This window comes from Mus musculus, chromosome 18, assembly GCF_000001635.26.
Source record: "Mus musculus strain C57BL/6J chromosome 18, GRCm38.p6 C57BL/6J".
Taxonomy (NCBI): domain Eukaryota; kingdom Metazoa; phylum Chordata; class Mammalia; order Rodentia; family Muridae; genus Mus; species Mus musculus.
In genome coordinates, this window is record NC_000084.6 from 61,861,542 (window position 1) to 61,886,799 (window position 25,258).

A 25,258-nucleotide genomic window follows, 5' to 3' on the forward strand; every position below is an offset into this window, starting at 1 on the left:
CTGTGACTTGACTGCTCTGTGTTACATTTAAGAAATGATTCTTTACTCCGTCTGACATCCGAAAAGGATGTCTTGAGGTTGTTTTCTAGAAGTTTAGTTGTATGGCTTTTCATATGGCTGCCATCCCACCCATCTGGAATTGTCATTAGTGAGGGACATACAGTAGGGATGTAATTTCCCCCACATGGACAGTTAATCACATGTCTGTGTTGTTTATGAAGCAGCTTAATTGTTCTCCACTGGTCAGCAACAGAGCAGCTTCCTTATGTGCCTTTCTTCTGGTTTTATATGCAGCTCTACTGGCCTGATTACCCATCCTTATTCCAATAACTTAATAATGTACACACTAACAACAGGTGGGGATGTAGTTACTAGGATAGGGCCTTGGCTTTGCCCTTGTTCTTCAGGGTCATGGACAGGCACAGACTCTTTGCTAAGAATTCAATTTTAACAGACTCCTAATTTTTCATGGGAAACTTTATGCACTAGAATTTCTTTGCATTCATAGTTCATCCAGTATAGCATTGCCATCTTAAATTAATTTTAGTTGTATTTATTTTATTCTCTGTGTATGAGTGTCTTTGCCTGTATGTATGTCTGTGCGCTATGTGCATGCCTGGTGCCCTCAGAGATCAAACAAAGACATAAAACCCCTTGGAACTGGAGTTACAGATGGTTGTGAGCTACCATGTAGGTGCCAGGAACAAGATCCTGGTCCTCTGCAAAAGCAACAAATGCTCTTAATCTCTGAGCCATCTCTCCAGCCCCACACTGCCATCTTTTTCATGCTCTTTAACTTAGATGAATATATATTTCCTATGATGTCTTACAAACTTAGAAATTTTGTAATTTTTGACATAAAATCTTGTGCAAGTTTGTAAGATTGATATTTTCTCCCTTGGTCACTCTGTCTCAAAAACTTTGTACAATGTAGATAAACACTCTACTGCTGAGCTAAAGTCCTGGCCCTTCCCCGCCTTTTTTTTTTTTTTTTTTTTTTTTTTTGATAGAGTGTCATTAGGTTGCCCAGGCTTGCCTTAAACTTGCTTGTTAGATAAGGCAGGCCTTAAACGCTGCTCTTCCCACTTCTACCTCCCGAGTACAGGCAGTAGAAAAGGCGTGGAGCAGCATACCTGGCTCATGATTTCCTTCTTGGTATTCCTATCTCAAAAGGCATCTCTAAAGTATTAGAACCCTTTAGAAGAATAACCACAATAACCTAGTCGTTAAAAGTAATAACTACTAAGGCACCATCTGGGCTATTCCATTTTCCCCAATTACCTCTTCATCGTTCTCCATTTTGGTGATAGGCTGTTCAATTCAAGGTTTTTCAAGGTCCACACAAGCACAATGGATCTTGTTATCTTCAAAGTCCTCTTTCCTCCCATCCTTCTGTTTGTAATGCATTTCCTGAAGAAATTGGGTCACCTGCCCTCTAAAGTTCTTTAGAGTTTGATTTTTTTCCTCTGGCTGTACCTTGTGGCGCTCACTAACCTGCCCCCTTCTTACACTTCTGTGGCTTGACAGTTAAGTCTAGAAGTGCCAATGGATGTACATTGTCCTTTTATGGTTTAGGGTGGGGATGTAGAATAGGTCATCGATGAACACAGTCTGGGTGGGAAGAATTGGCTATCGATGAGCTCAGTCTGGGCACATCACTTCACTGGCGGGGTGGGGGGGGTTGCAAACTTGAGAGTCTACTTCCCCAGTTCTTTGCTGATGTACCCCCTTTCCTTTGCGGAAGAGTTTTAACTGAAGATCCAGTGGTTCAATTTGGGGAGCTACAGGACCACTCAGCTTTTCACATTTTTTTTTGAGTAAGTTTTGGTCTGTTTCACTTTGACATGATCAATTTTTGTTTAACTCAAGTTTAAAATCTATTATACTGACACTGTTGATAATGTTGTTTTCACTATAACTATATGTTATAACTATATATATGTACATGTATATATATGTATATATATATGTATATATGTATACTTATGTATGATATATATAGCTATGTGTATATATATAACTACAATGTTATGTTTTCGCCTGTAGTATCTTTCTATTTTAACTTTTCCACCATCCATTTGCATATCTCTTCTCTTTATTTAAATGATTTTTTTCAATCACTCGAATCACCTTTTGCTTTGTTCATCTGTCTGCTGTGATTTTTTTTTTGATGGTATCTACTATTCCTTTCCCCCTGTTTTCCTCACATTCATTTGCTTTTCAAACTTCTGGAAATGGGTGGGTATTTGGCTCACTAATGTTCAAACTTCTTCTCTGTTGTCATTATTAAGGCTATACAGTTTTTCCTGAGACTCACTTAACATTTTCCGATGTATTTCATAATCAGTTCCTTATCTCTCATCACTGCTAAGCATCTTCTATTTTCCATTAAGATTTTTTTCTAGTGATTTCATCTTACATCTCATCTTTCCCATCTTTGGGCTGCTTCCCTTCTGCCTACAGAACATATTCCAAAATTTCATCTACTGAGGGTCTGTTGAAACAAAAATTCAGTCTTCTTTTCTCTAAAGTGTTCTTCGAGCAGTTTCAACAACATATGATTCACACAATATAAAATTCAACTACTTAAACATGTATAGCTCATCCATATTTAGTATACTTTAGCATCCTTGGTATTTTCATTGTATCCAAAATATACAATAAACCCATTAAAGTCAGTCCCTACATTTCTTCAACCTCTTCCAGCTGTATGGACCCAATAATCTTGCTTATTCTGAGTAGTTCATATACATGGACCCAAACACGTATTCGTGATGTGTTTCCTGTGTGTTTCAAGGTTCATCTCCATTAGAGAATGTATTTCACTCCTTTCTATTGCTCAATAATATTCTATTGTATAGACAAACGGTGTTTTATTTATCAGCTCATCAGTTGATGGATATTTGATATTCCTCCTTTCAACCACTATAAGAGTATTGCTATGAACATTCACGTATGTTTTGTGTGAAATTGTTTTCATGACTCTTTTTGTGTACATGAATATGCATTTGTGTATGTGGAAGATATAGGTACCTACAACCTTGGCTGTCGGTACTTAGGTGCCTTCTAACTTTTGTTTGGCCTGTAGCTCTTCCACACAGCAGGCCAGCTGGTCATAAGCTCCTACGAATCTGCTTGTCTCCACTTCCTGTCTCATGACCACTTGGATCAGCTCTGCATCTTACATGGGTTTTGGGGATCCGGGCTTTTATTCTTGTCAACCCTCTCCTCAAACTGCTTTCATTTTTCTTGAAATGAAAACCACTGAGGAACGGCAGTTGGAGTTCTATGCTTATCCTTCTGAGAAATTGCCAGGCAGTCTCTGAAACAGCATGACTGTTTCTATTCCCACGCATAGACAAGGGTCCTGACGTCTCTACATCCTCAACACGTATATTAGGCATTTCTAATTTTAGCCATCCTTATGTATGGGACCGTGGCACTGTGGTTGATTGGATGTCTTTGAATTCTAATGATAATGAGCATTTTTATGTGTCTATGGGATGTCTATATAATTATTTGGAGAAATGTCATTGTAGATCCTTCGTCCATTTTGAAAGTGGGTTATTGAAATTTGTTACATTATAAGAATTCCTTACAAAGCTTGGACCCAGTGTTTGGTTAGTATCTGATGAGAAAATGTTTTCTTCTATTTGGGGTGTTATCTGTTCACATTCTTAAGGGTTTATTTAGGCCAGGCATGGTAGCATACTCCTTATTGTTAGCTCTTGGGAGGCAGAGGCAGGTGAATCTCTGTGAGTTTGAGGTCAGCCTGGTTTATACAGTGTGTTATAGGCTAGCCAGAACTACATAGTGAGAACTGGTCTCAAAACATATTCAAGTGTATTTTTTATAGCATAAAAGGATGAAGCTTTGATGATGTTTAATTTGTCTACTTTTCCTTTGCCGAGTGTCCTTTTATATTATCCGAGAAGCCTGTGCCATGCTCAAGGACACAAAGATCTATTCATCTATTTTCTCTTTAAAATTTTACAGTTTAGTTCATATGTTTGTCTTTGAACCATTTTGAGTTAATAATTTTTATGTGTTTATAAGAAACAATCTATTTTCTGTCTTTCTTCCCTTTGCCTGTGAATATCCAGTTTTCCTGGAACCACTTATAGAAAAGACTGTTCTTTTTTTCTTTCTTTCTCTTTCTCTATTGAATTATCCTGGCACCCTTGTTGAAAATCAACTGGCCATCAATATAAGGGTTTATTTCTGGACACTTGATTCTATTCTATTGATTGGCATGTCAGTCCATGTGCTATGCTAGCAGCTCAGCTTTGTAGTAAGTCTTTAACGTGAGAAGTGTTGGATCCTTGATGTGATTTTTCATCGCTTGCTCTTTGTAATTTGATATGGATTTTATGGACTGATTTATGCCATCTCAAAGAGCATATGCTGAAGCCTGGGCCTCCAGTGCTGATGGCATTTGGGGACGGCTGTCATAAGGTAATTAGGTTTAGGTTTGGATGAGGTCTTGTGGGTAGAGTCCTGTATGCAGTGGCATTATTAGTTCCCTTACAAGGAGCTCTCTCTCCCTGCCCTTCCCCCTTTTCTCTCTACCATGTGAACACTATTGATACTGTGTGCCACTACACCAGATATCATTTATAATTCTTATGTTTTGTTGTATTTATTTGTATATATTTACTATCATAAATAGTTTTATAAAAAAGTTTATTTATAAACACATAAGTGGATGCTCACAGCCAGCTATTGGATGGATTACAGGGCCCCCAATGGAGGAGCTAGAGAAAATACCCAAGGAGCTAAAGGGATCTTAAAGGCAGCCCTATAGGTGGAACACATTATGAACTAACCAGTACCCCTGAGCTCTTGACTCTAGCTGCATATGTATCAAAAGATGGCCTAGTCGGCCACCACTGGAAAGAGAGGCCCTTTGGTCTTGCAAACTTTACATGCCTCAGTACAGGGGAACGCCAGGGCCAAAAAATGGAAGTGGGTGGGTAGGGGAGTGGGGGGGGAGGGTATGGGGGACTTTTGGGATAGCATTGGAAATGTAAATGAGGAAAATACCTAATTAAAAATAATAATAAAAAAGAAGACAAGAGTCTTGTGACCTCAGTTTCTTCAAAACATGAAATTGTTCTTGAAATGTGGTTTCATGTTTCTCCCAGGTGTAGCTGATAGCAATGAGTTTACTTCAAATAAATCATTATTGTTTGCTGTTGTTAATCAATTAAATGTTTAAACTATACTTTCTATGGAAAGCCTCTATGGAAAAACATGTTTTTGCCCCATGCAGCTTTTCTTTGTGACTGTATACAGCTTGAACCCATGAGAATTTTACTTGTCTGATTTTTTTCTTAACCTTTAAAGTATAAATAAATCATCTGAAGCCTCAAAAAAAGTTTGTTTATTTATTTATTTATTTATTTTGTGTGTGTGTGTGTGTGTGAAGGTCAGGGGACAACCAGTAGGAATCAATTCTCTCTTTCCACCACGTAGGTGCCTCGGATTGAACTCAAAGACTGATAGATTTGTCTGCAAGCACCTTTACCCACTGAGTCATCTCAGCAGCCCCTTGTGACTGTTTCCTCAGTTTTATCTTTAGCGTTGCTGGGAATTGAGCCCAGAACCTTGTGTATAGAAGGCAAGTGTTCTGTCACTGAGCCGCTACCTCTCTAGCTCTCTTACCTTTCCTTTCAGAGCGCTCACTGCCCGTGCATAAACGCACACATGGTTTTGGAATGTTGATTTTGTGTTCAGAAACATTTTATTTTCCCAGTTCTAATTGTTTTTTTTTCACGCATTACATAGGTTTGGCTATACATATGATCATCTTATCTGCCGTGGGTATCCTTTCCATCTTTCTTCTCAGCTTGTATACCTTTTATTTAATTTTCTTGCCTAACCCAATAAATCATTGAACAGAAGTGGTGAGATCAGACATCCCCAGCTTGTTCTGTCTCTTAGAGGGAAATAGTCAGTCTTTTACCAGTAAGTATGGTGTTATATGGGGGCGAGGGGGTTGCCTTTTTTCTTGAAAAGTGGTTTTGTTGATTACATAATCCTACTTTGACAATTTTTTTCCCTTTACCAGTACATGAAAGAGCATCCTACTGTTTTTGGCTTGTTTGTTGCTATTAAACTGTCAACTGTCAGCCTATTTACCAATTCGTATGCAGATGGTCTGTCTTTTATTTCTGGTTACTCTTGAGATTATCTCTTTATCATCTAAGATCTGAGGTTTCACTCTGACGTATGTAGGCTGCTGCTTTTTTATTTTCCTGAAGGGTTTTATTATACAGTTATTAGATAGCAAATATTCTAATTACTATATAAGGTAATGTGTATTCTAATATACACTCTGCTCTCCACGGTTTCTGTCACCTCTGTCCTCTATGGTTTGTGAGTTTGTCTCCGAGTTACTCATTTTTCTATGTTAATTCTTTGAGGTCTGGAATAGAGCTGAGTTCCTTCCAAAAGGATTATCATTGGCTTTTACTATTTGTCAAGTGTGAAACGTTGTTTTCAATCTCTGACTGTGGAAAACACTTGAACTGATCTGAAATGGAGCTACAGTCAAGAGGGAAGCGACTGGGCATTCCTTGCTTTCCTATTTACCAAGCCATCCAAACCATCAGAGAGCAGCACCAGGGTCTGAGGGAACACTTCAGAGTTGACCCCTACCCTGACCAGGAGGCTGGCAAGATCCTGGTCACCAAACTCAACTTTGTGGAGCAAGTCGAGACCTGGTTCTAATGCTGCAGGAACAAGCAGAAGGACACCGTGACTGAGCATGCGCCCTATCTTATCCTGTTCAGTCTTGTGCTAGTAGACAACATGCACCCTTGAGCCTTCATCCTACCCTACCTGGCTCAGCCTCTGGCTCTACCATTACTAGTCATTTCACCACCGATGCCTGCAACAAGGATGGAGAACCAGGGATCTCTCCGTCCACCTGAGGAGACCTCTGGTCAGTGAGCACAGGTACTTCTACTGGGCTGGAGGATAGGGCCAGGTGGGAGTCTTTCTGAGAGACAATCCCTGGCTTCCCACAGTTGTGGAAGCATTAAGGAGGCTCGGCATCCTGGTATCAAGGCAGAAATGGTAATGTCACACCATGAACCAATCCCCAAGGATCCCTGAATCTATAGGGAAGCTGTCCTGTAGACCCAGCAGTACACATCTGAGCCCCTAATCTGCATGTGCATGGTTGCAGCTCTTATCATTATGTTCTGAGAGGGCTCACATACCCAAGGCTAGCCCCGAACTTAGTGTAGCCGAGGAAGACCTCCAATTCCTAGTCCCCCCACCCCTTCCTACTTTAAAATTCTGTTTTATTTTGTGGTTGTTTTGTCTTGGGCATGGAATTTGAAGTTTCCACTCCCTCCCCATCAGATGTTGGGCTGTTCAACAACTGTCTGGGAGACTTTTAGATTTTTTGTTTCATTTAACATTTGTTTTATTTTTGGTCTACCCCTCCCCCATGCACTTTCATGTTTCTTCTTGCTCCAGAGTTAGGGGGTTTTTTTTGTTTTTTTTTTGGTGGGCTTCTCAATTTGCTATTATGTTTTCATTTCTATCAGTGGCCTATGGATAATAAAAATTTTCATAGAAACAAAATATTCTTCAACTCTTATAAATGTATAGCAAATACATAGTATCAGTATCGTCCTCGAGTCACATAAAGGATGGGCTCTCCACAGTTGCACTGACGTTTTAGTGCCCTGTAGCCATAGGCAAGCTTGCTTCCTATCCTCCTTGGTTCCAGGGGCATTTCCTTTTCCCATCATGCACTGTGTGAGGGCACTCTGCTGCTGGGCCTCACTTCCCATCATGCACTGTGCGAGGGCACTCTGCTATCAGGCCTCACTCCGTGTCTCCTACTACCTTCCAGCTGTGGTGGCTTCAGCATGGCCTGCTTTTTCTCCACAATCCACTGAGACACGAAGTCTAGAGCTTTTTATCTCCGTGGCTTTGCACTAACCATTGGGATGAAACCTGGCACTGGCTGTTCCACCACCAGCTCTCCTGATTGTTTCTGACCTCTGCAGATTCATTCCTTTCATCCCCGCACATTGCAGTGTGTAGCTGTAACAGGCATGCGTAGACATTTCAGAATTTTAAATGAGGCGCCTATTGAAGGCAACAAATCTGCTTCCTTGTTCGCAAAGGAAACCCAAAGCCTGTCATTTGTCTCACTTCTAAGCACCTGACCTAGAAATATTCAGAAAAAAAATAATGGTCTATTTTTCTCCTTAAAATCGCCATCAAAAGAGACTCTCTAACCTCCTTGTGGTGACTGTAGACATGGCCAAATTATTCCCTTCTCTGTGTTCACATCCTTGAGATCTGAGGCTTCAGATTTCCCCACAAGAGGCAAAGCTGCTCCAGGAGCTTGAATCTAGGTTGGCTATTGGCTTGTTTTGTCAATAGCAGGGCATTAAGTATGTCCCAAGGTGGGGTGTTAAAGGTCTCAATCACGGGAGTGAATCTTCTCGTTGTGCTTGGAGATCTGACACCATCACATGAAATGAGGCCAGGCCAGGCCAGGAAGTGAGAAGCCATGCCCGGGCAAAAAGTAACTGCCTACATTTTCTTTAGAAAATTAATTGCAAAGACGCACAATATGTCTTTATTGTTTTGACTTCCTGTCCTGCCCCAATTTCTGAGATGTCAAAATAGTCACTCACCAAAACACTGGTATAGCTCACTTGTACTAAAGGTTCTGCCGGTTCTGAATATAAATACGAAATTTAGACCACACAAATCAAGATACAGCCCAGATGTGCGTCTATAAAATGAATTAGAGAACACAAAATACATATTGCTCAATACAAAGCCCAGTTGGAGAATAAAGGAAGGAACTTAGGATTTTTCTTCATGGCACGGGAAGCCAATCTGATACATGAGACTGAGGTACTTATTGATAAGAAGAGATCTGGAAATTTCCATTGACCATAAATTCAATATAAGTTAATGGTAAGAATTGGATCCTTAAGAAATCAAGTCAGCATGGGTCCCATTGACAGAAACATTGCTGTGTTTGTCTGCCCTTGAGAACGATGCTGCACTCTGAGAATCACGATTTAAGAGTAATATTGACAAACTAGAATGGGTCAAAGAGGAAGCTTCAAGATAATGACACAGGTGGGAGTCACTTCAGATGAAGTTCCATTGGAGGACCTGTGATGTCATTTGTCACGGGAAGACCTGGTTACAAACACCCAAAGCTCCGTCCTAGGGAACAGTGAGCAGAAAGCACACAGCCAACTTTGAACACACAAACCCAGGATGAACAGGTGCAAGTCACAGGTTTTAGGTCCAACTCACAGGCAGTTCTTCACTGGAATGTCTGCTTGTGAGTTTGGCAGCCTGGAGGCAGAGATGGGAGGTGTCGGGGAAGAGGTGTGTGTCAGGACCCTGGCTTGTGGGCAACAGGATTCTCTTTTGGCCAACCCCCTCTCCCTTCCTTCTGCTATGATCCTTTCTGTTTGGGAACTAGAGCGAGGCTGGGCGTAGGCTGTAGGACACCGTGAGTCAGCTCTATGTGGGTAAAAGCTGTAGCAAACAGAACATCTGTTTGCAAATGACAAGCCTTAAGAAGGTCAAGGCAGATCTTTTCGTTCATCGGTCTTAAGCCTTTAAGGACTTGCATATGGCCACAGAATGGTGCACATCTCAAAGTCAGACTGGGCTTACCAATGATAGTTTGTACTATCATTCATGCTCCAGTTGATTGATGGTCACAAGCTGTAGAAGTTAGCCTTAAGGATTGTCCTTTTCTCAGGTCAACCCCTGTTTCTTTGAGGTAGCCATGTCCCCTATTAACCTCCACATCCATCCATCCATCCATCCATCCATCCATCCATCCATCCATCTCTAATCTCACTAGAACCTCCCTCTGGGCTCCACATTGCCTCAGGGAGAATTCTCTGAAGAGAGTTCTGGCCTTTATACAGTGTCAACCACTTGTTCTTCCTGTCCCAAGGCACATGCTGGCAGGGGACAGCCAAGCGTCTGAGAAGCAAGCTGAAAAAGGGCCTCCTACCTTGACAAGTGAAGCATCGGATGTGGAAGTGGTTGTTGTGGACACGGACCACCTCCCCTTTGCAGGTGTCTCCGCAGCGGTAGCACTGGATGACATTGGAGCCGCCCCGGGGACTGTACGGACTCTGCTGGTAAGGAACTGTAGACAGAAACAAGAGATCACTGTCTAGGAGGCTTTGAAAAGTCAGTCATAAGCCATCATAATCTTAAAATTAGAAGAATATGAGGTGGGAAGGGTAGAAACTATCCCTCCACCAAACAGAAGTCCTCAGCACATTATATAATGCCAAGCTTGGCACTTGGTGGCTCTGAAAGGAGTCTACTACCCTCCTTCAACAGGCAGAGACTCAGGTGTGCATATAGCCTTTCCTTGAAATCATAGAAGCAAATTTCTGAATGTAGATAAATGAAAAAGGAAAGAGTGTACAGATATGTGCTGTACAAGGTCTGGGCCAAGGTCAGATACATGACAAGGACCATTGTCATCAGCTAGGAAGGCTCTATTGCCTGATGCCTCCCTGGCTGCAGTGACGATGCTTCATAGCCTGTCAGACCCACTGCACTGCCAGTCATAGGAAGCACAGACCGTCATATATTGTATAGAATGCTTGACCATGATAACAGATGGTTATTACACATTTTGTGTTTCCTACACCATACTTTTCATTGTTACTGTACAGTTCCTTAAGCCTCAGATCAAAGCCTCATATGGGGTCCTGTGACTGAGTCAGGGAGGGTTGCAAAACAAAATCTGGCAAGAGTCAAAGATTTCTGAACATGCAGCATAATAATAATAATAATAATAATAATAATAATAATAATAATAATAATAATAAATCAAATCTGTTGTGAATCAGGTGTTCCTGGCAGTGCTCAGCTGTGCTGCACTGTGAGACTTTACCTCAGCCTTGTCTATGGACCCTGGTCACTTCTCATGCCATCATACTATGCAGTGCTAAAAGACAGTTGGCTTATATCTGAGACCATGGTATGTTCTAAATTACAGTGGTTTTACTGATAAACAGGGTCTTCTCCTCTCATAGAAACGTAATAGTTTAGTTAGGGAAGACAGCGACTTCTGCTACTTTCCGACTGTCAGGCTTCAGCATGCAAGTCGCCAGTAAGTGCATCACTGGGTTGTATTGTGTTAAGGATGTCTGATTTTAAAAACTGCTGCTTGAGTTGTTGGCTTGAGTTCCACAAAGACATTGTTCAATCAGCTTTGACTTTGGATTGAGGCAGATTTTCCAGTAATTTCTGAAATGACTGTAACAATACTTTAGAAGTTTCATGCAACATATTTATGCAAAGTGCCGCTGTTAGCATTGGGCAAGACTGGAGATACCTATTCACTATTAATCACCCGTTTAGATCTGCTCATGGTTACTGTAGAGATCTCCTTTCCCTGAGATGTCATCGGTTGCTTATGTAGAGATGTAGGGTGGTTTACCCATCCTAAAATTTGGTCACTTGGAATTGAATAATAGCTACCTGTCTAGACCACAAGACCTCAGGCTTGGAATGATATTAAGAGTCTGATTAATAATCCCATATAAGTAACTTTGGTTTCGAGGAATCCAATCTCCCTTGTAGGTAGCCTTAGTTGTCTTTGATGAGACATTATTCAGTTTCTTTATTTCCATTCAAAGTTGGAGACACAGTTAAACACCATCTGCTCATACTGTTAGAAGGACCACTCTTGTCCTGGAAATACCATTTGAACATGCAGTCTTCATGGATTAGTGGATTATAAATTCTCTTGACCTCTCAGCAACCTTGAACTACAGAGGGATCCAGAGGTCACATCCTTTAGAGGTTCTTAACCTAGTGTAGCTGAAATCTGTTCACTGGCATTTGAATGGTGACTTATTTGCCAATGGAGTGTGAATGGAAATTGTGTGTGCCTTCCCTCAAGGAGACAGTATTCTATCTGTACATTTTCTTTCTCTTCACCTAGCTACAAGTGAAGGATGTCCTTAATGTCCTTATAGTGTCAGGATGCTGGAGCCTGGATCCATGCATACGCATCCAACTTGAGCAAGGACCAATCTTCATTGTCATGTCATCTGAGACCTTTAGTTAGTGCAGCACAACCATGACTGTTCTACTGGACCCATCTGGAACCTGGTGTTTTTCCCCAGTTAAATCTGGCATTATCCACGTCATTCTCAAGCCAGCTTCATGGTCAGGAGGGCTATGGTTTCTACAGCTCACCTCATCACTCTTCTCTGTTTACAGACAAAAGAATAGACTTCTGATTGTTTCTTCCTTACAAGTGTCCCAAATCACAAGTGTGCTGGAGAGCAATGACCCGGCTGCTTAGCCCTGAAACTGAACTCTAAGAATTTTGGTAGCGAGGGTTGGAGAAAAGAAGATCATTGAAAGAGAGAGAGAGAGAGAGAGAGAGAGAGAGAGAGAGAGAGAGAGAGAGAGAGAGAGAGAGAGACAGTGGCCTTGAACTCATACTTCTTTTGATTCTCAGCTACTAAGATTATTGGGCATCACCAAGATGCCTGTCTCGATTTCATAATCTCTCTCTCCGTTACTCATCCTTTTCTTTTCTATCTTAAGTTAAAGACAGAAAAGGTAAATCAAAGAAATGCATTGATTAGCCAGGTAAAGGAACCATGAACTCACTTGGATGAGTTAACATGGAAAAGTCTATTAACTGCCCTGCAAGAGGCTGAGCAATGACTCAGCGGTTAGGAGCTCTTGCTTCACCTGGGTCAGGCAGCTCACATCCTCCTGTAACACCAGCAGCATGGGCTCTGGTATCTTCTTCTGGTCTCTGTGTGCACCCATGCATGCACCCAGGTGTGTGTGTGTGTGTGTGTGTGTGTGTCCTCCTGTATCTCCAGCAGCATAGGATCTGATATCTTCTTCTGGCCTCTGTTTGCACCCACACACGTATCCAGGGGTGTGTGTGTTTATATAGGTGTAGGTGTGTGCACATGCATTCATGTGCATGTGTTTGTGTGTGTTCTCCTGTAACTCCAGCTGCAGAGGATTTGATATCCTCTCGGGCTTCTGTGTGCACACATGCATGTACCCAGGTGTGTCTTTGTGCGCGTGCACATGTGTGCATGTGTGTGTGTGCCTGTGTCCTGGAAATGTTGACTGGAATAATGACTACCATGCCTCCATAGCTCAAAACAATTCTCTTCACCTAGCATGTTTAATCCATTTTTCTTCTCTTTTGAGTTTCTGCTCTGGGTCCCCTGGAAAATATTACACTCCCTTCTCTTCTCTGGCTTGTGAGAAAATATAAATCCCACTCATATGAGCAGCATGGTGATATACCACTGCCAAGGGAAGCAAAGCTGTGGGCCTGGAAAGGAAATCAGAACAAACAGTACCGCCGTCCCCATCAGTGAGGCGAGCCTGGAAGGCTCTTACATTCCCACCAGAACCAAAGCACACGTGCTCACCTACGGCTTTGATTCAATCTGCCCTGCAGTTCAAGAAGCACCATTCAAGGTCAACTTATTTTATTTTTTTTTCTAATTTGGGGAAGTGGAACTGTGGGCATAAATCCTCCATCAGAATTCAGTCTTTGAGTCTGATAGAGATAAAGTTAGAGGGGAAGATGAGGAAAACGGACCATTGTGGATTGAAACATTAACTCTGTCCCTCTGTCCCCCTACCGTCAGGATGCAGATGCTGCCGTGAGGATGCTGTGCATGGTCAGGGCTCCAGGAGTGTGAGATGCTCAGAAGTAGATCATTAGCAGAAACTCATGCAACCCTGCAAGAGTTCTTCCGGGCTTCTGATGGAGGCTGAGTATAAAAGGGGTGGGTTTTTTGTTTGGTTGGTTTTGTTGTTTTAAATTTGGTTTCTCCAGACAGGGTTTCTCTGTGTTAACAGCCCTGGCTGTCCTGGGGCTTGCTTTGTAGATCAGGCTGGCCTGAAACTTTCAGAGATCCATCTGTCCCTGCCTCCCAAGAGCTGGGCTTAAAGGTGTATGCCACCATAACCAGCTCCAAGACCTTTTGGTAACCAGACAGTGTCAACAAGACCTCTTGGGTCAGGAGGTTGGGCTGAGATAGGCCACATGTGCCTCTGCCCTAGCAGTTATCTTGTTTCCAGTGAGATTTTGTATTTGGGGCTAATTAGATTAGGAAATTATCCTAACCTTATTTTTGTGTGTGGAGGCATGTATGGGGGATGAGTAGAGAGCATGTGTCCTCTCTCCACCAATCTGTAGCTCCTGCGAACTGTTGATTTATTTGGATTTTGATTTTAGTTGTGTCCAGCAGACAGAACTTGGGGCTTTACACATGACCAGCAAGCTCTGTCACTGAACTACCCCATGTCAAAAATGTTGAGACTGACAGTTGACTTTCTCCTGGCTACTCTTCCCATCCCCCAAACACACACTCTTTTTAAACCTATCAAGTAGTGAGTTTTAGCCTTGTGGTTTATCACATTTATCTTATGAGTAAAGGTCTTTTAGATTCCAAGTTGACTGACATACAGATTTCCAAACTATCTCACATGTAAGGACCCTGTCCTTACAAGCATCAATTAAGACCAGTGACAAGCCTCATGGGATAGTAGCTCTGTTTGCGATGTAACTGGGCATTGCCAAGTTTAAGAATATAGATTGTGCCATATATTCTCAATATGCTTTCAGGGAACCTCTGGCTTCCTTTAGAATTATTTGGGTGAGAGTCATGACTGGTATCAGCCCTTAGAAAGTGCTATCTAGCAGTGCATGCTGGGATGAGAGAAAGAGCAGGGATCTACAGTGTTCAGTTTACTAGTCATCAGCTGTAGGTAGCTGCCGGACATTTGAAATGTGGCTTGCATGACTGAGAAGCTGAATTTTGAGTTAGTTTTGACTGTTATAAGCTTACATAGAAGTAGCCATACATGATTAGTGGCTGCCATAATTGGACAATGCAAGTAAATATAACAGTCTCAAAAAGACAACATCAGGCAGAGTTAAAGAAATTAAGCCTGGTTGAGTTCTGTTAATATGAAAACAGCATGTATAAATGATCTCAGATACCACCATTGACACAAATTATCATCTTTATTTTTTGAGATAGGGCGTCTCTAATGTAATCCTGAGGTTAGCTTAGAACTCAGAGATCCTCTTGCCTCTATCTCCTGAATGCTGGGATGAGAGATGTATACTATCCCAATCCTGTACCACTTCCTGGCTCAAATATTTTTAAATCCCCCACAAAGTTTTAAAATTATATGAAAAATCCAATCTGTAATTAGTACCAATTATACACACACTTACACATCCTGAATTCGATCTCAAGACAATAGCTTCTAAGCTTTGTAGAAAACACTGATTTTCTTGGGCTGGAGAGATGGCTCAGTGGTTAACACTGGCTGCTCTTCCAAAGGGCCAGGGTTCCATTTCTAGCAACTACAGGTGGCTCATAATTATTGCTAACTCCAAGTCCACTGGATCTAAAACCCTCTTCTGGCCTCTGTGGGCACTCCATACTCTGTGGGCACGTGGTACATATACATGTACTGAGGGCCACACATACACACTTAAAAATCATATACATATGTATATATATATATATATGCAAATAACATAATATGCATAAAACATTTTATGGCTAGAACATATATTTGTAATGTATATTCATGTATATATACATATATGTGTGCATATATATGTACATATATATACACACACATGCATAGATAGATAGATAGATAGATAGATAGATAGATAACATTCTCCTTATCCATTAGTCTGTTGATGGGCACCTGAGCTGATTCTTTAGCTTGGCTCTAGTGGACAGTTATCTCGTGAACAATGGTGTGCACATATGTCTGCTGTATGCCTATGTAGATCCCTTCAAGTACATACTAATGAGAAGTATGGTTGGATCATATGATAGCTCTTTATTTTAGCTCTTGAGGAACCTGCATGCTGATTTGTACAGTGGCTGCACTCATTTCTATCCCTGCCACCTGTGTGTGAGGGTCCCCACTACAATCTCACCAACATTTGTTTGCTTTCAATAAGCCTGATTCAGCGCCCAAATGGGCACCCATGCTCCCTCCCTGGCTATCTTTCTATGCTTCCATGCGCCTCTCTCTCAGATGGCTGGTGGCAATCTGGATTTTGTTTTCAACTCTGCCGGTGCCTAGTTTTCTGATTTTTGGGTAAATCCTATGATTTCTTGAGCCTCAGCTCCGTTCTTGTCCACCGAGCATTATAGACAATATGATTTATAAGGCTCATTCTAATTTACAAATGGTCTTGCCTTTGTGGTCTGCTTCTAGGTTTCTCTTCTCCCATACTCTATCCTCTCTACTAAACGGTCCTACATTTAAACTAAACTGTTTTATGCTACCCGATTTATTAGTCTCTTTAAAAGCAGATAATGGCACAGTTTCCCCCTGTAAGCATTACAATCGAGAAGTTATCTTCTTTCTACCCACGGGCCACCTGTGCAATCTTCTCTTTCTTCTCCCCAAGGGTCACTTGACCTTGGAGATAAAAATGTTCCCAAGTCTTAATAGAGTGTCTTTGGAATAGTCTTTAAAAAGTAGAGGCATCTATGCTATGCTGGAGTCTAATTAAGAGAGCAACAAAGCTAACTTGGAGACAGTCTAACAGCTTGAATAATTGGCTAGAAGTGTAATAAAAACAGCAGAGTTTCCTGTTGCAAGGTGAGACAGCAAGCAGAGAACCTACTGCTTCAGCAATGAGCTGCCAGTGCCCTGGGGCCCAGAGAAATGCACACCTAGGCGGGGTGCAGGGGGTAGCAGCTGCTGCTCTATAGCTCGCTGACTCTATTAGAACCCAAAGTACCCTGAGTGTGTACTCTAGGGTTAGCTAAGTACAGAAGAGACCCAAGTGTGGATCCCTGGCACTCTGTAGGTAAGGAAGAGGCTGTGTAAAAGGTCAAGGGGTTTGCATAGGAATGGATCCACCAACTCACAATAGGATGCTGGGTTTGACTTCAGAGTTGAAACACTCCTGTTGGCATGATCTAGCTTCCTAAGGGGAGACCATAGAGACGCCAGTCTCTGCACTGGAAGAAGAAATGCACATGGCACATCTGGCTGCTGGCACTGGGGGTGGGGTGGGCTTTGGATGATGGCCTTGTAACTTGATGGGTGTCTGACTGAGCAAGGTGCAAAACTGAACCCTCAATTTCCCTATCTTTAGATTGAGGGTACCTCGGCACAGTTTAAGTCATTTAAATTGTGCTCAGGTTACTCTTGGACAAAATAACTTGGGCTCAAAAAGCAATGACTAATTTTAAAGGCCTTCAGAAGTCCTGTATCTTTACCTTGAATCTATTGTAAAAATTTTTCCAAAATTACCCCTACCAGCAAGCCACTGATCCTGGCTAGTTCTCATACCCACTGCTGGACAAATCCAGCAAGGGTTTCTTTCTTTTCCTTCTTGGTGGATATCAAAATATAGTTGTTGGTTTCCAGACCATTTGCTGTCTTAAGCAAACTCTTCCTTCTCAGGACCTCTCTGTTTAAGGATTACTGTGGGCTGCAGAGGATGAATTGGGCCCTTCCTGTTCTGGGAACGAGACTAGATCTGTCTGCGATATATCCCTGTGTATTTGAGCACATCTGCCATTTCCAAGGTGGAAAGTTCGGGTGCTTATCTAGAATAAGTGGATGATTGGCTACTCTTGGTTACCTGGGAGGGTCAAGTCTCTGCCATGACAATAATGTTCACTGAAGTAAGACCTTTGGAGCAGAAAGGGACTGGGAGGTCACTCATATGCGCTGGCCTGGGAGCCCCATTTGGGCAGGGACCACACCCTTGTCTAGCAGTTTGCTCTCAGCACCAAGCATGCAGTATGTGCTCATCTCACCATGCTGCCGTTTCCTTTGCAGAACTGAATCAGAAAATCACTGAACAAACGAATAAGCAAGGGCCTAGGGGAGAGGGGCTTGTCAAACTTGCACAAACCACAGAAACTTACCTTGGAGCACAAATGTATACTATAGAACTGGACCAGAGTAAGCAAACCAGAGGTCAGCTGGGCTGACACAGAGCCCAGGTCATGGAAAAGTGGTGAGAGAGCGTACAAAGGTGAAGTTATACTACACCTAGTGGACCTGTGAGCTCTTGTGCTGCATAGGTGGCCAGGGTTAGTTTACAAGATTTAAAAGCCCGGGTGATGTAAAAGGAGTGAGCGCAGAGGTCAAGTTTGCAAGGGCAATAGGTAAAATCCAGACATTCACACTTGTCTGGAAGTGGGCTCAACAAGCTACGTGTCCCCCCTGCCACCAAAGAGTTTCCTTCACTCAAGGGAGAACACCTCTCTCTTCATTTATGGATGAGAAAACTGAAGCCCAGAGAACGGAGACTCCTTGTTCAAAGTCACACAGTTAGTTAATAAGGCGCAGAGTCAGAGCCTGAAGCCGGCCAGTCTGACTCAGTCTGACTCCGAGACCCGTGCTCTGACTAGAGGCATGGTCTGTTGCCAGATACTTTTCTAGAGGAATGCTGGTGCTGGACAGCTAACGGAGCGTCTACCTTCCTCTAACAGCGGCCATTTATGTCCCAAAAGGTCATTTTGAAAAGATCCAGAAACAATGATTGGAGAATCCCGGGCTACAGAGTAGGACTTGTGTCATTTAGTACCCTTGACGGAGGATGAAGAAACCACGATGGTTGTTCTCAGGCCAGGGCACTTCAGCCCCGAGCAGTTTCCCTGGCACAGGCAGACAGAGCTTGGCAGGTGTGCACACGGGTCCTCAAGAGAGGCCAACTCTGTAGGTGCTGGCAGCTGTAGCCGGGTTGGGCTCTGAGTCTCCTCAATTCCCCAGGTCTCTCCACAGAGGGGCCTGGCTTGCCCATGGTTTCCCATGTCAGCAGGTGGAGAGCACAGGCAGACGGACACACATGAGGCCACTTTAAAGGCAACAGAACATCCGCTGCAGCCCTGCCAGGCTCAGCAGCACGCTTCCCCGTCAAGGCTGTCTTCTTCCAGAGAGCGTTGTTGGTACATATGTCAGAGCGGCAAGCTCTTGGCCAGACACGCTGCCCCTGTCTGACAGCTACTGCCACAAGACAGCTACTACAGGAGGACATAGGTTTGACCTGAAATGGGCTTCATGGCAGTGAGCATCATGAACGAGGAGGTGGAGGGGGGACACAAGTGGCTGCTACACACCCTGGGACATGCCAATTTCTAATAATTCCCCTTGGCTCTACTTGAATTAGGTTCTTATCTTTCTCTCTGTCTCTCTTCCTATATCTGTTTTTCTTTTGCGATAAGTGGAAACCCTGTTTGAGCCACTGCACCCCTTCCTGCCTCCCCTTCCACCCTGTCTGCTGCTGGCTGTGCCCGTGTCCATGGGCTTTATCCAGACATCTGGCGCTGGGCCTCTTCCTTAGGACTCAGTTTAAATGTGCCTTTTCCATTCTTGCCCAGGGAGCCTCCTCCCTGTCCCTAGGCAGAGGAATAGCCCTGTTAGCTGTGGGAGAGGAGCCCGTTCTGTCCTCCCTAATTCATGCTCTGTGCTGACTATCTGAATTTGCAGTAAGCGCCCCCCTGTTCTTCTGAAGTCACAGGCCTTGGAAAGTCTGAAGTCAGGAAACTGCTCCCTGTCGTCCTGGCTCTTGGCCTTGCCCTTCCTGACCCCGAGGCCTTGTTCGCTGAATGGAGGGAATTCACCCGAGTTGGGTGGTAAAGGAAAAGTCCCCTTGATGCTCCAAAAATATTGTTTGGCCATCTTGCTTATGGGATTCTACTAACTCGCTGCCCAAAGCTGTGTAAGAATAGCTGTGAACAGGCAACAGTGACAGACAGAGAAGGGAGACTCTACTAAGTCTCTACCAGTCTTGGGATTTCTTTTTTTTCCATTTTGGAGTGGGCTCCCATCAATTAATACCAGTTCTGCTATCCCTCACCACCTTCAGACACCCAGTTAGTCACATGGAGAAGGCTGGAAAAGTGGATAAAGGTGGCTAACATTAATTGTGCAATTACCATGTGCCAAACCTGCATTCGTGGTCCTCATGCCATTTAATTCTCCAAACAGTCCCATGACACAGACTCCACAGGGATTCCAAGGCCCAGAGGGGATGATTGTTGATGAAGTCACCATCCAGCTAAGGGCTGGAGCTGAGTGTGCTAGGCATCAGTCTATCCAGGAGAGGCCCATTCTTCTCTTCTATCCTCTCTCAGCAATATCTTTTGTCCAGGGCATCCCGAAAAGAAAGACAACTGCTTTCCTTCCTGCTGAGTCTTCAGGACCTCGGTCCTGCCTGGGCATTGCCAACAGGAGAGCGTGGCTACCTCAGTCCAGCCTGGCAGCCTCTTTGCCACACAGCTTATCTGAGAATCTGGGTTTTGTCTAGGGCCCTGGGAACCATGTTGGAAAATGGACGCCCTTAGGAAATTGGCAATTGTCCTCATGCTCTGAGTGACTCAGTCCCCTGGTCCCCGAGCCAGAGGCTTCAGGAGTTATACAACGTTTGCTTCCTGAGACCCTGGCAAGCCATCAAGCTCCCATACACTGTAGAGAAGTCCTGGGGATATCAGCTAGCAAGCTGAGCCCTAGGACTCAACGGTTTTCTCATTAGAGTGGAGGGACTCTGGAAAACATCTAATTTTCTAGAAATACCCAGAGGTTTCTAAGTTCCCTCCCCACCCCCTCCCTTTGGAATGCTGATATATCCTGTCCTGGTTGTTATTAAGGGAATTCCCTTGGACCAGCTGCTGTGTGACTTGGACATGTCTCCCACACAGGCTTTATTTGGGTGGCCTGGTATTTGTGTTTAAGGTCTAATAGATCACTATGGTTCCCCCCTCTTTCTTTTTCTTCTTTTAGCCATGATCAATCTCTCTCTGAAACTGTAGGCACCCAACAGCACTGGGCTGAGATCCTAGAGGCCCTAGGTAGATGGACTAAGAGCCATGACAGTCAAAGTAGATCTCTGTTCACCCCAGTCTGATCTCCAGGGAGCCTCTGCCACATCCTGCCCATCTCTGTCTTTATAGACACAACCTCGAGGCTCAGAGAAGGGAAGAAGTTATCCATGGTCCTCATCATGGTGGCTATATCAGAACTGCAGGGAACACTGGGTTCCAGGACAAGGACATTCCACCCTAGGGCAGGGTACACGTTATGGAATAACCGAAGCTATTTAAGCATTGTCAGGTTTCTTGAGGCTCTCTCTCTTCGGTGTGTAAGGTCCAGGCCCAACTTCTCAGAGTTCTGCAGTGTTCCCCTCAAGACCTTCATGATATTCAGTAGAAGCTCATCTCCATACTCCACAGAGCCTGATCTAGCTGTAGGCCTTCCTCCCCCAGGTTATGAGGGCATTAACCATCTTTCCAACTCCTCTTCCAGCCTCTCCTTTGTTATCCCCTCCTTCCCCTCCCATCCCCTTCCCTCCATCATTCCTCTCTCTCTGATCTTTGCTGCAGTCAACTTTTTGGGAAGTCTTAGTATTTCCCTTTTCCCTTCCGGGTTCTTGTTTTCCCCCTGTAAAGTTAAGCTTTCCTTCAGACTCTGTATAATTGAACATAGAGCAAGTACAGGTTGCAACACCCAGTGCCTTCAGGGGCAGGTGATGGCATGGAAAAACATAACCAAAAACCCAAGCTGAAGAGAATAGCTACTCCGGAGGTGGGGGTGGGGACAACTTACTGGTCCTCAGGAACTACAGTCATGAAAAAAACCTATGCCAATCCCAAGGGGAACCCATCTGTGAGAACCAGATTCTCTGTCTGGGGGGGTCATCATTTTGGGTCTTTGCATCTGTATAGGCAGATGACCACAAAGTCACTTTCAATTACTGAGACAAGCCACATGCTGTCCACATGCCTGAAGGACCTAGAGGGACAGCGCATTCCTACAATGAGGTCTTACAGAGCTCCCGGCTGGAAGAGGAATTGCCACAGAAGCCTGCTTACCCTCCAGGTTTCATTATTTACTCCGGGGTGGGCAGTGGTTTTCAAACAGGATTTGGGCCACGACTCACCGGAAACATTTTCTTTTGCACAAAGACCCAGGATACAAATCTGTGAAACAAAGTGTCACTATGAAAACTTACCATACACAACACATGCTCACATATTCTGCTAGTCCACATACCATACTTTATTACTTTATTCCATTTTCTTTAAAGCACTGTCTGCTACCAAGCGAACTGATGTTCAAGATCTGCTAATGGGTTGTAGGAAGGCCGCCAGAGGTAGAAAGAGAGACAAAGATAATTCTAGCTATACGCTGCCTACGGTGGCAGGTAGCTGTTGGTCATGTGGCTATTTAAAATGTATGAAGACTCACCAATCAGTTCTGAGCTGTATGAGGTGAGTCACGTGCTCCATAGCTTCACAAAGTACTAAGCTGCTCTCCTGGATAAGACAGAAGTAGAGCATTTTCCTCATTCTAGGTTGTCCTATTTGATGTCTGGTTTAGATCTAGCTTCATCATTTTGCCAGTAAAGAATCTAAAATCCAAGGTCCCTCAAAGAGGGTTGTAAAAGGAAGGCATATGGGATTGGAACTAATTGAAGTCTCAAGGATGTCTGCCAGCAGCTAGGAGCAATTGACAGGCGGAGCAGGCCTTAAAGATTTATCCTCACTAAAACAGCCGTAGCTCCAAGTCTGTAGCCTATGCTTTGCATGCAACGTAGTGGACTCAAACCTTAACCTTTACAGGCGAACAGAGGCCACTTCCACTTTCTACTGGGCAAGCATGAAGGGAGAGCAGACTACACATCCTGTCAGACCAGGGTTTATTCATCTCTAGGCTTTGTCTCTCACAGGCTGTGAGTGTGAGCAAGGGGCTTCCTGCCACCGAGTCTCAGTTTCTCTTTCTGTGAGATAGAACCACAGTGTTTACTCTCGAGGATTTCTGAAAGAATCAGAGAGCAGAATGCCCTTGGCAACACACGCTTGTCATAATAATGAGAACAATGATATTTCGACTAAAAGTTAAACATCAAAGAACTGTAAAGATGAGCACACTTTTTACCCCAAAAGAAGTTCCATGCTACTGTAAGGTATATGATGATAGTGGCGATGATATGGTCATGATGGTGTCGGTGTTGGTGATGATGGTGATGACTATGGTGATGATGGTGATGACTATGGTGGTGATGGTGATGGTGTTGATTATGGTGGTGGTAATGATTTTGCCCCTAATGTTTCCTCTAGCACCTGGTATAGTAGGAGCCCACTTTGTATTTGTCTGAATAACTGTATTTGTCTGTATGATTGGATAAAACCTACCTCTAAGTCGCTACCCTCTAAGGGAGGACATTGTACCTATGTGGGGGTGATAGGATTACTGATTATTTCTAACTGTCAAAGGAAGGAGAGAGAAAGAGAAAAACTGTGGAGAGTGTAGTGGAGAAATGGCATTAAAATATTTAACTAATGTTTAAGGGTGGCTGAGTGGTCTAAGGAGCCAGACTCAAGCATTTGCTTTTCCTGTTGAGGGTTCCTCTGTATGGAGGTTCAAATCCTACTTGGGATACAGTTGTCTTGGGCTGGAGAGGTGGCTCAGCAGTTAGGAGTACTGACTGCTCTTCCAGAGGTCCTGAGTTCAATTCCCAGCAACCACATGGTGGCTCACAACCATGTGTAATGGGATCTGATGCCCTCTTCCGCTGTATCTGATGAGAGCGATGGTGTACTCCATACATAAATAAATCTTTAAAAAATATTTAGCTAATTAGAGAGAGAGAGAGGGAGGGAGGGAGGGAGGGAGGGAGGGAGGGAGGGAGGGAGGGAGGGAGAGAGAGAAGAGCATAGGAAAGCCAGAGGACAACCTTGTGGAGATGGTATTCTCCCTCCTCCTTTCCATGGATGCTGAGGAAAGTTATCAGGCTTTACCTGACAAGCTATCTTGTTGACCCTCAGAAAGAGATGGCATTTTTATAGTTATTAATAAGTTGCTGGTCCCTGATTTGTGGGCCCTAGAAGTTAAGACATAGTAAGCAGCAAAGAAGAAGTAGAAACAAGTCAAAAGGCAATAGAAGAAAGCTATAGAAAACTTTTAGATATCACTTATAAGAAAAAAAATTGAGATTTTTTTTTAACACACCAATGGACAAGAACTGCCTTTTTTTGGTTTTGTCTTTTTGAGAGAGGGTTTCTCTGTGTAGCCTTGGCTGTTCTGGAAGTCACTCTGTAGACCGGGCTGGCCTTGAACTTAGAGATCCACCTGCCTCTGCCTCCTGAGTGCTGGGATTAATGGTGCGTACCACTGCTGCTACCCCCACCAGGCCTCAAATTCACATTTGAACATTTGAAACTGGGAAACAAATGATCATCTCAAATTTCAAGTTTAATTTTTACAATATGGAGGGGCAGGAGGAAATGTTGAATCTCTTTCTATACGAGCATGAGGCTCTCGACGGTGGCTTAGCCTGTGTATAATGCCCCACCAACAGCTTTTTTTTTTTAAATCCATAAATGTGGTGGACATCTGTTGTTTTGCCTGCTCAGCATCTGTTCTCCTCTTCTTCTGGCAATGGGATCTCTTTCCTGTAAAGAGTCATTCTATGGAATCTGGGTAGGATTGACATTGTCCGAGGACACAGTGGCCAAGTAGTGTGGACCTGGCCCATCCAGAGGATGCTAATTCCGTCCTAGGCACTGAAGTTTTACTTCTGTAGGTGCTCTTGGGGAAGGCGCCTGTCTTACTGAGCCAGTAGGGGGCAGTTTTGAGGGATTTGATGCCATCTGGAGATGGTCTCCACTTGGAGAGGGCTTTAGAACTGAGTGTGAACAGGTTTCTGAGTTCCCTGTTTGGAGTCTGTGGATCCCCTGGACGTTCTAAGTACCAATATGGCACTTTTACCTATGCTGGATGGTTTATGTGTCATCTTGAACAAGCTAGAATCATCAGAGAAGGAGGAGCCTCAGTTGAGGAAATACCTTCATGAGACCCAGCTGTAAGGCATTTTCTCAATTAGTGATCAATGGGGGAGGGCCCAGCCCATTTTGGGTAGGGGCTATCACTGGACTGATGGTCCTGGGTTCTACAAGAAAGCAGGCTGAGCAAGCCAAAAGAAACAAACCAGGAGACAACACCCTTATATGGCCTCTGCCTCAATTCCTGTCTCCAGGTTCCTGCCTCACTTTGCATTCTTGATGAACAGCAGTGTGGAAAGTGTAAGCTGAATAAACCCTTTCCTCCCCAACTTGTTTTTTGGTCATGGTGTTTTGTCACAGCAATGGAGACCCTAAGACACTACCCTCCTCTCCCCTTATAGAAAGACATGGGTTTGAGTTGAGGTTTTGTCTCTTAGAGA

At 43.6% G+C, this 25,258-nt stretch overlaps 1 protein-coding gene across 12 annotated transcripts in view; it reads right to left on the reverse strand.

The window, feature by feature from the left end:
• The window catches only part of Ablim3 (actin binding LIM protein family, member 3), a 112,494-nt gene that overhangs the window by 62,150 nt on the left and 25,086 nt on the right, over positions 1-25,258 (reverse strand). For 11 of the 12 annotated variants that reach the window (XM_030250506.1, XM_006526010.4, XM_006526009.4 and 8 more), the window contains one exon: positions 10,025-10,162. In XM_030250506.1, coding sequence (XP_030106366.1) covers positions 10,025-10,162 — 138 coding nt within the window. Of the gene's footprint in view, positions 1-10,024; positions 10,163-21,905; positions 22,014-25,258 lie in introns of all 12 variants that reach the window. The other variant, XM_030250508.1, reaches the window with a different exon arrangement.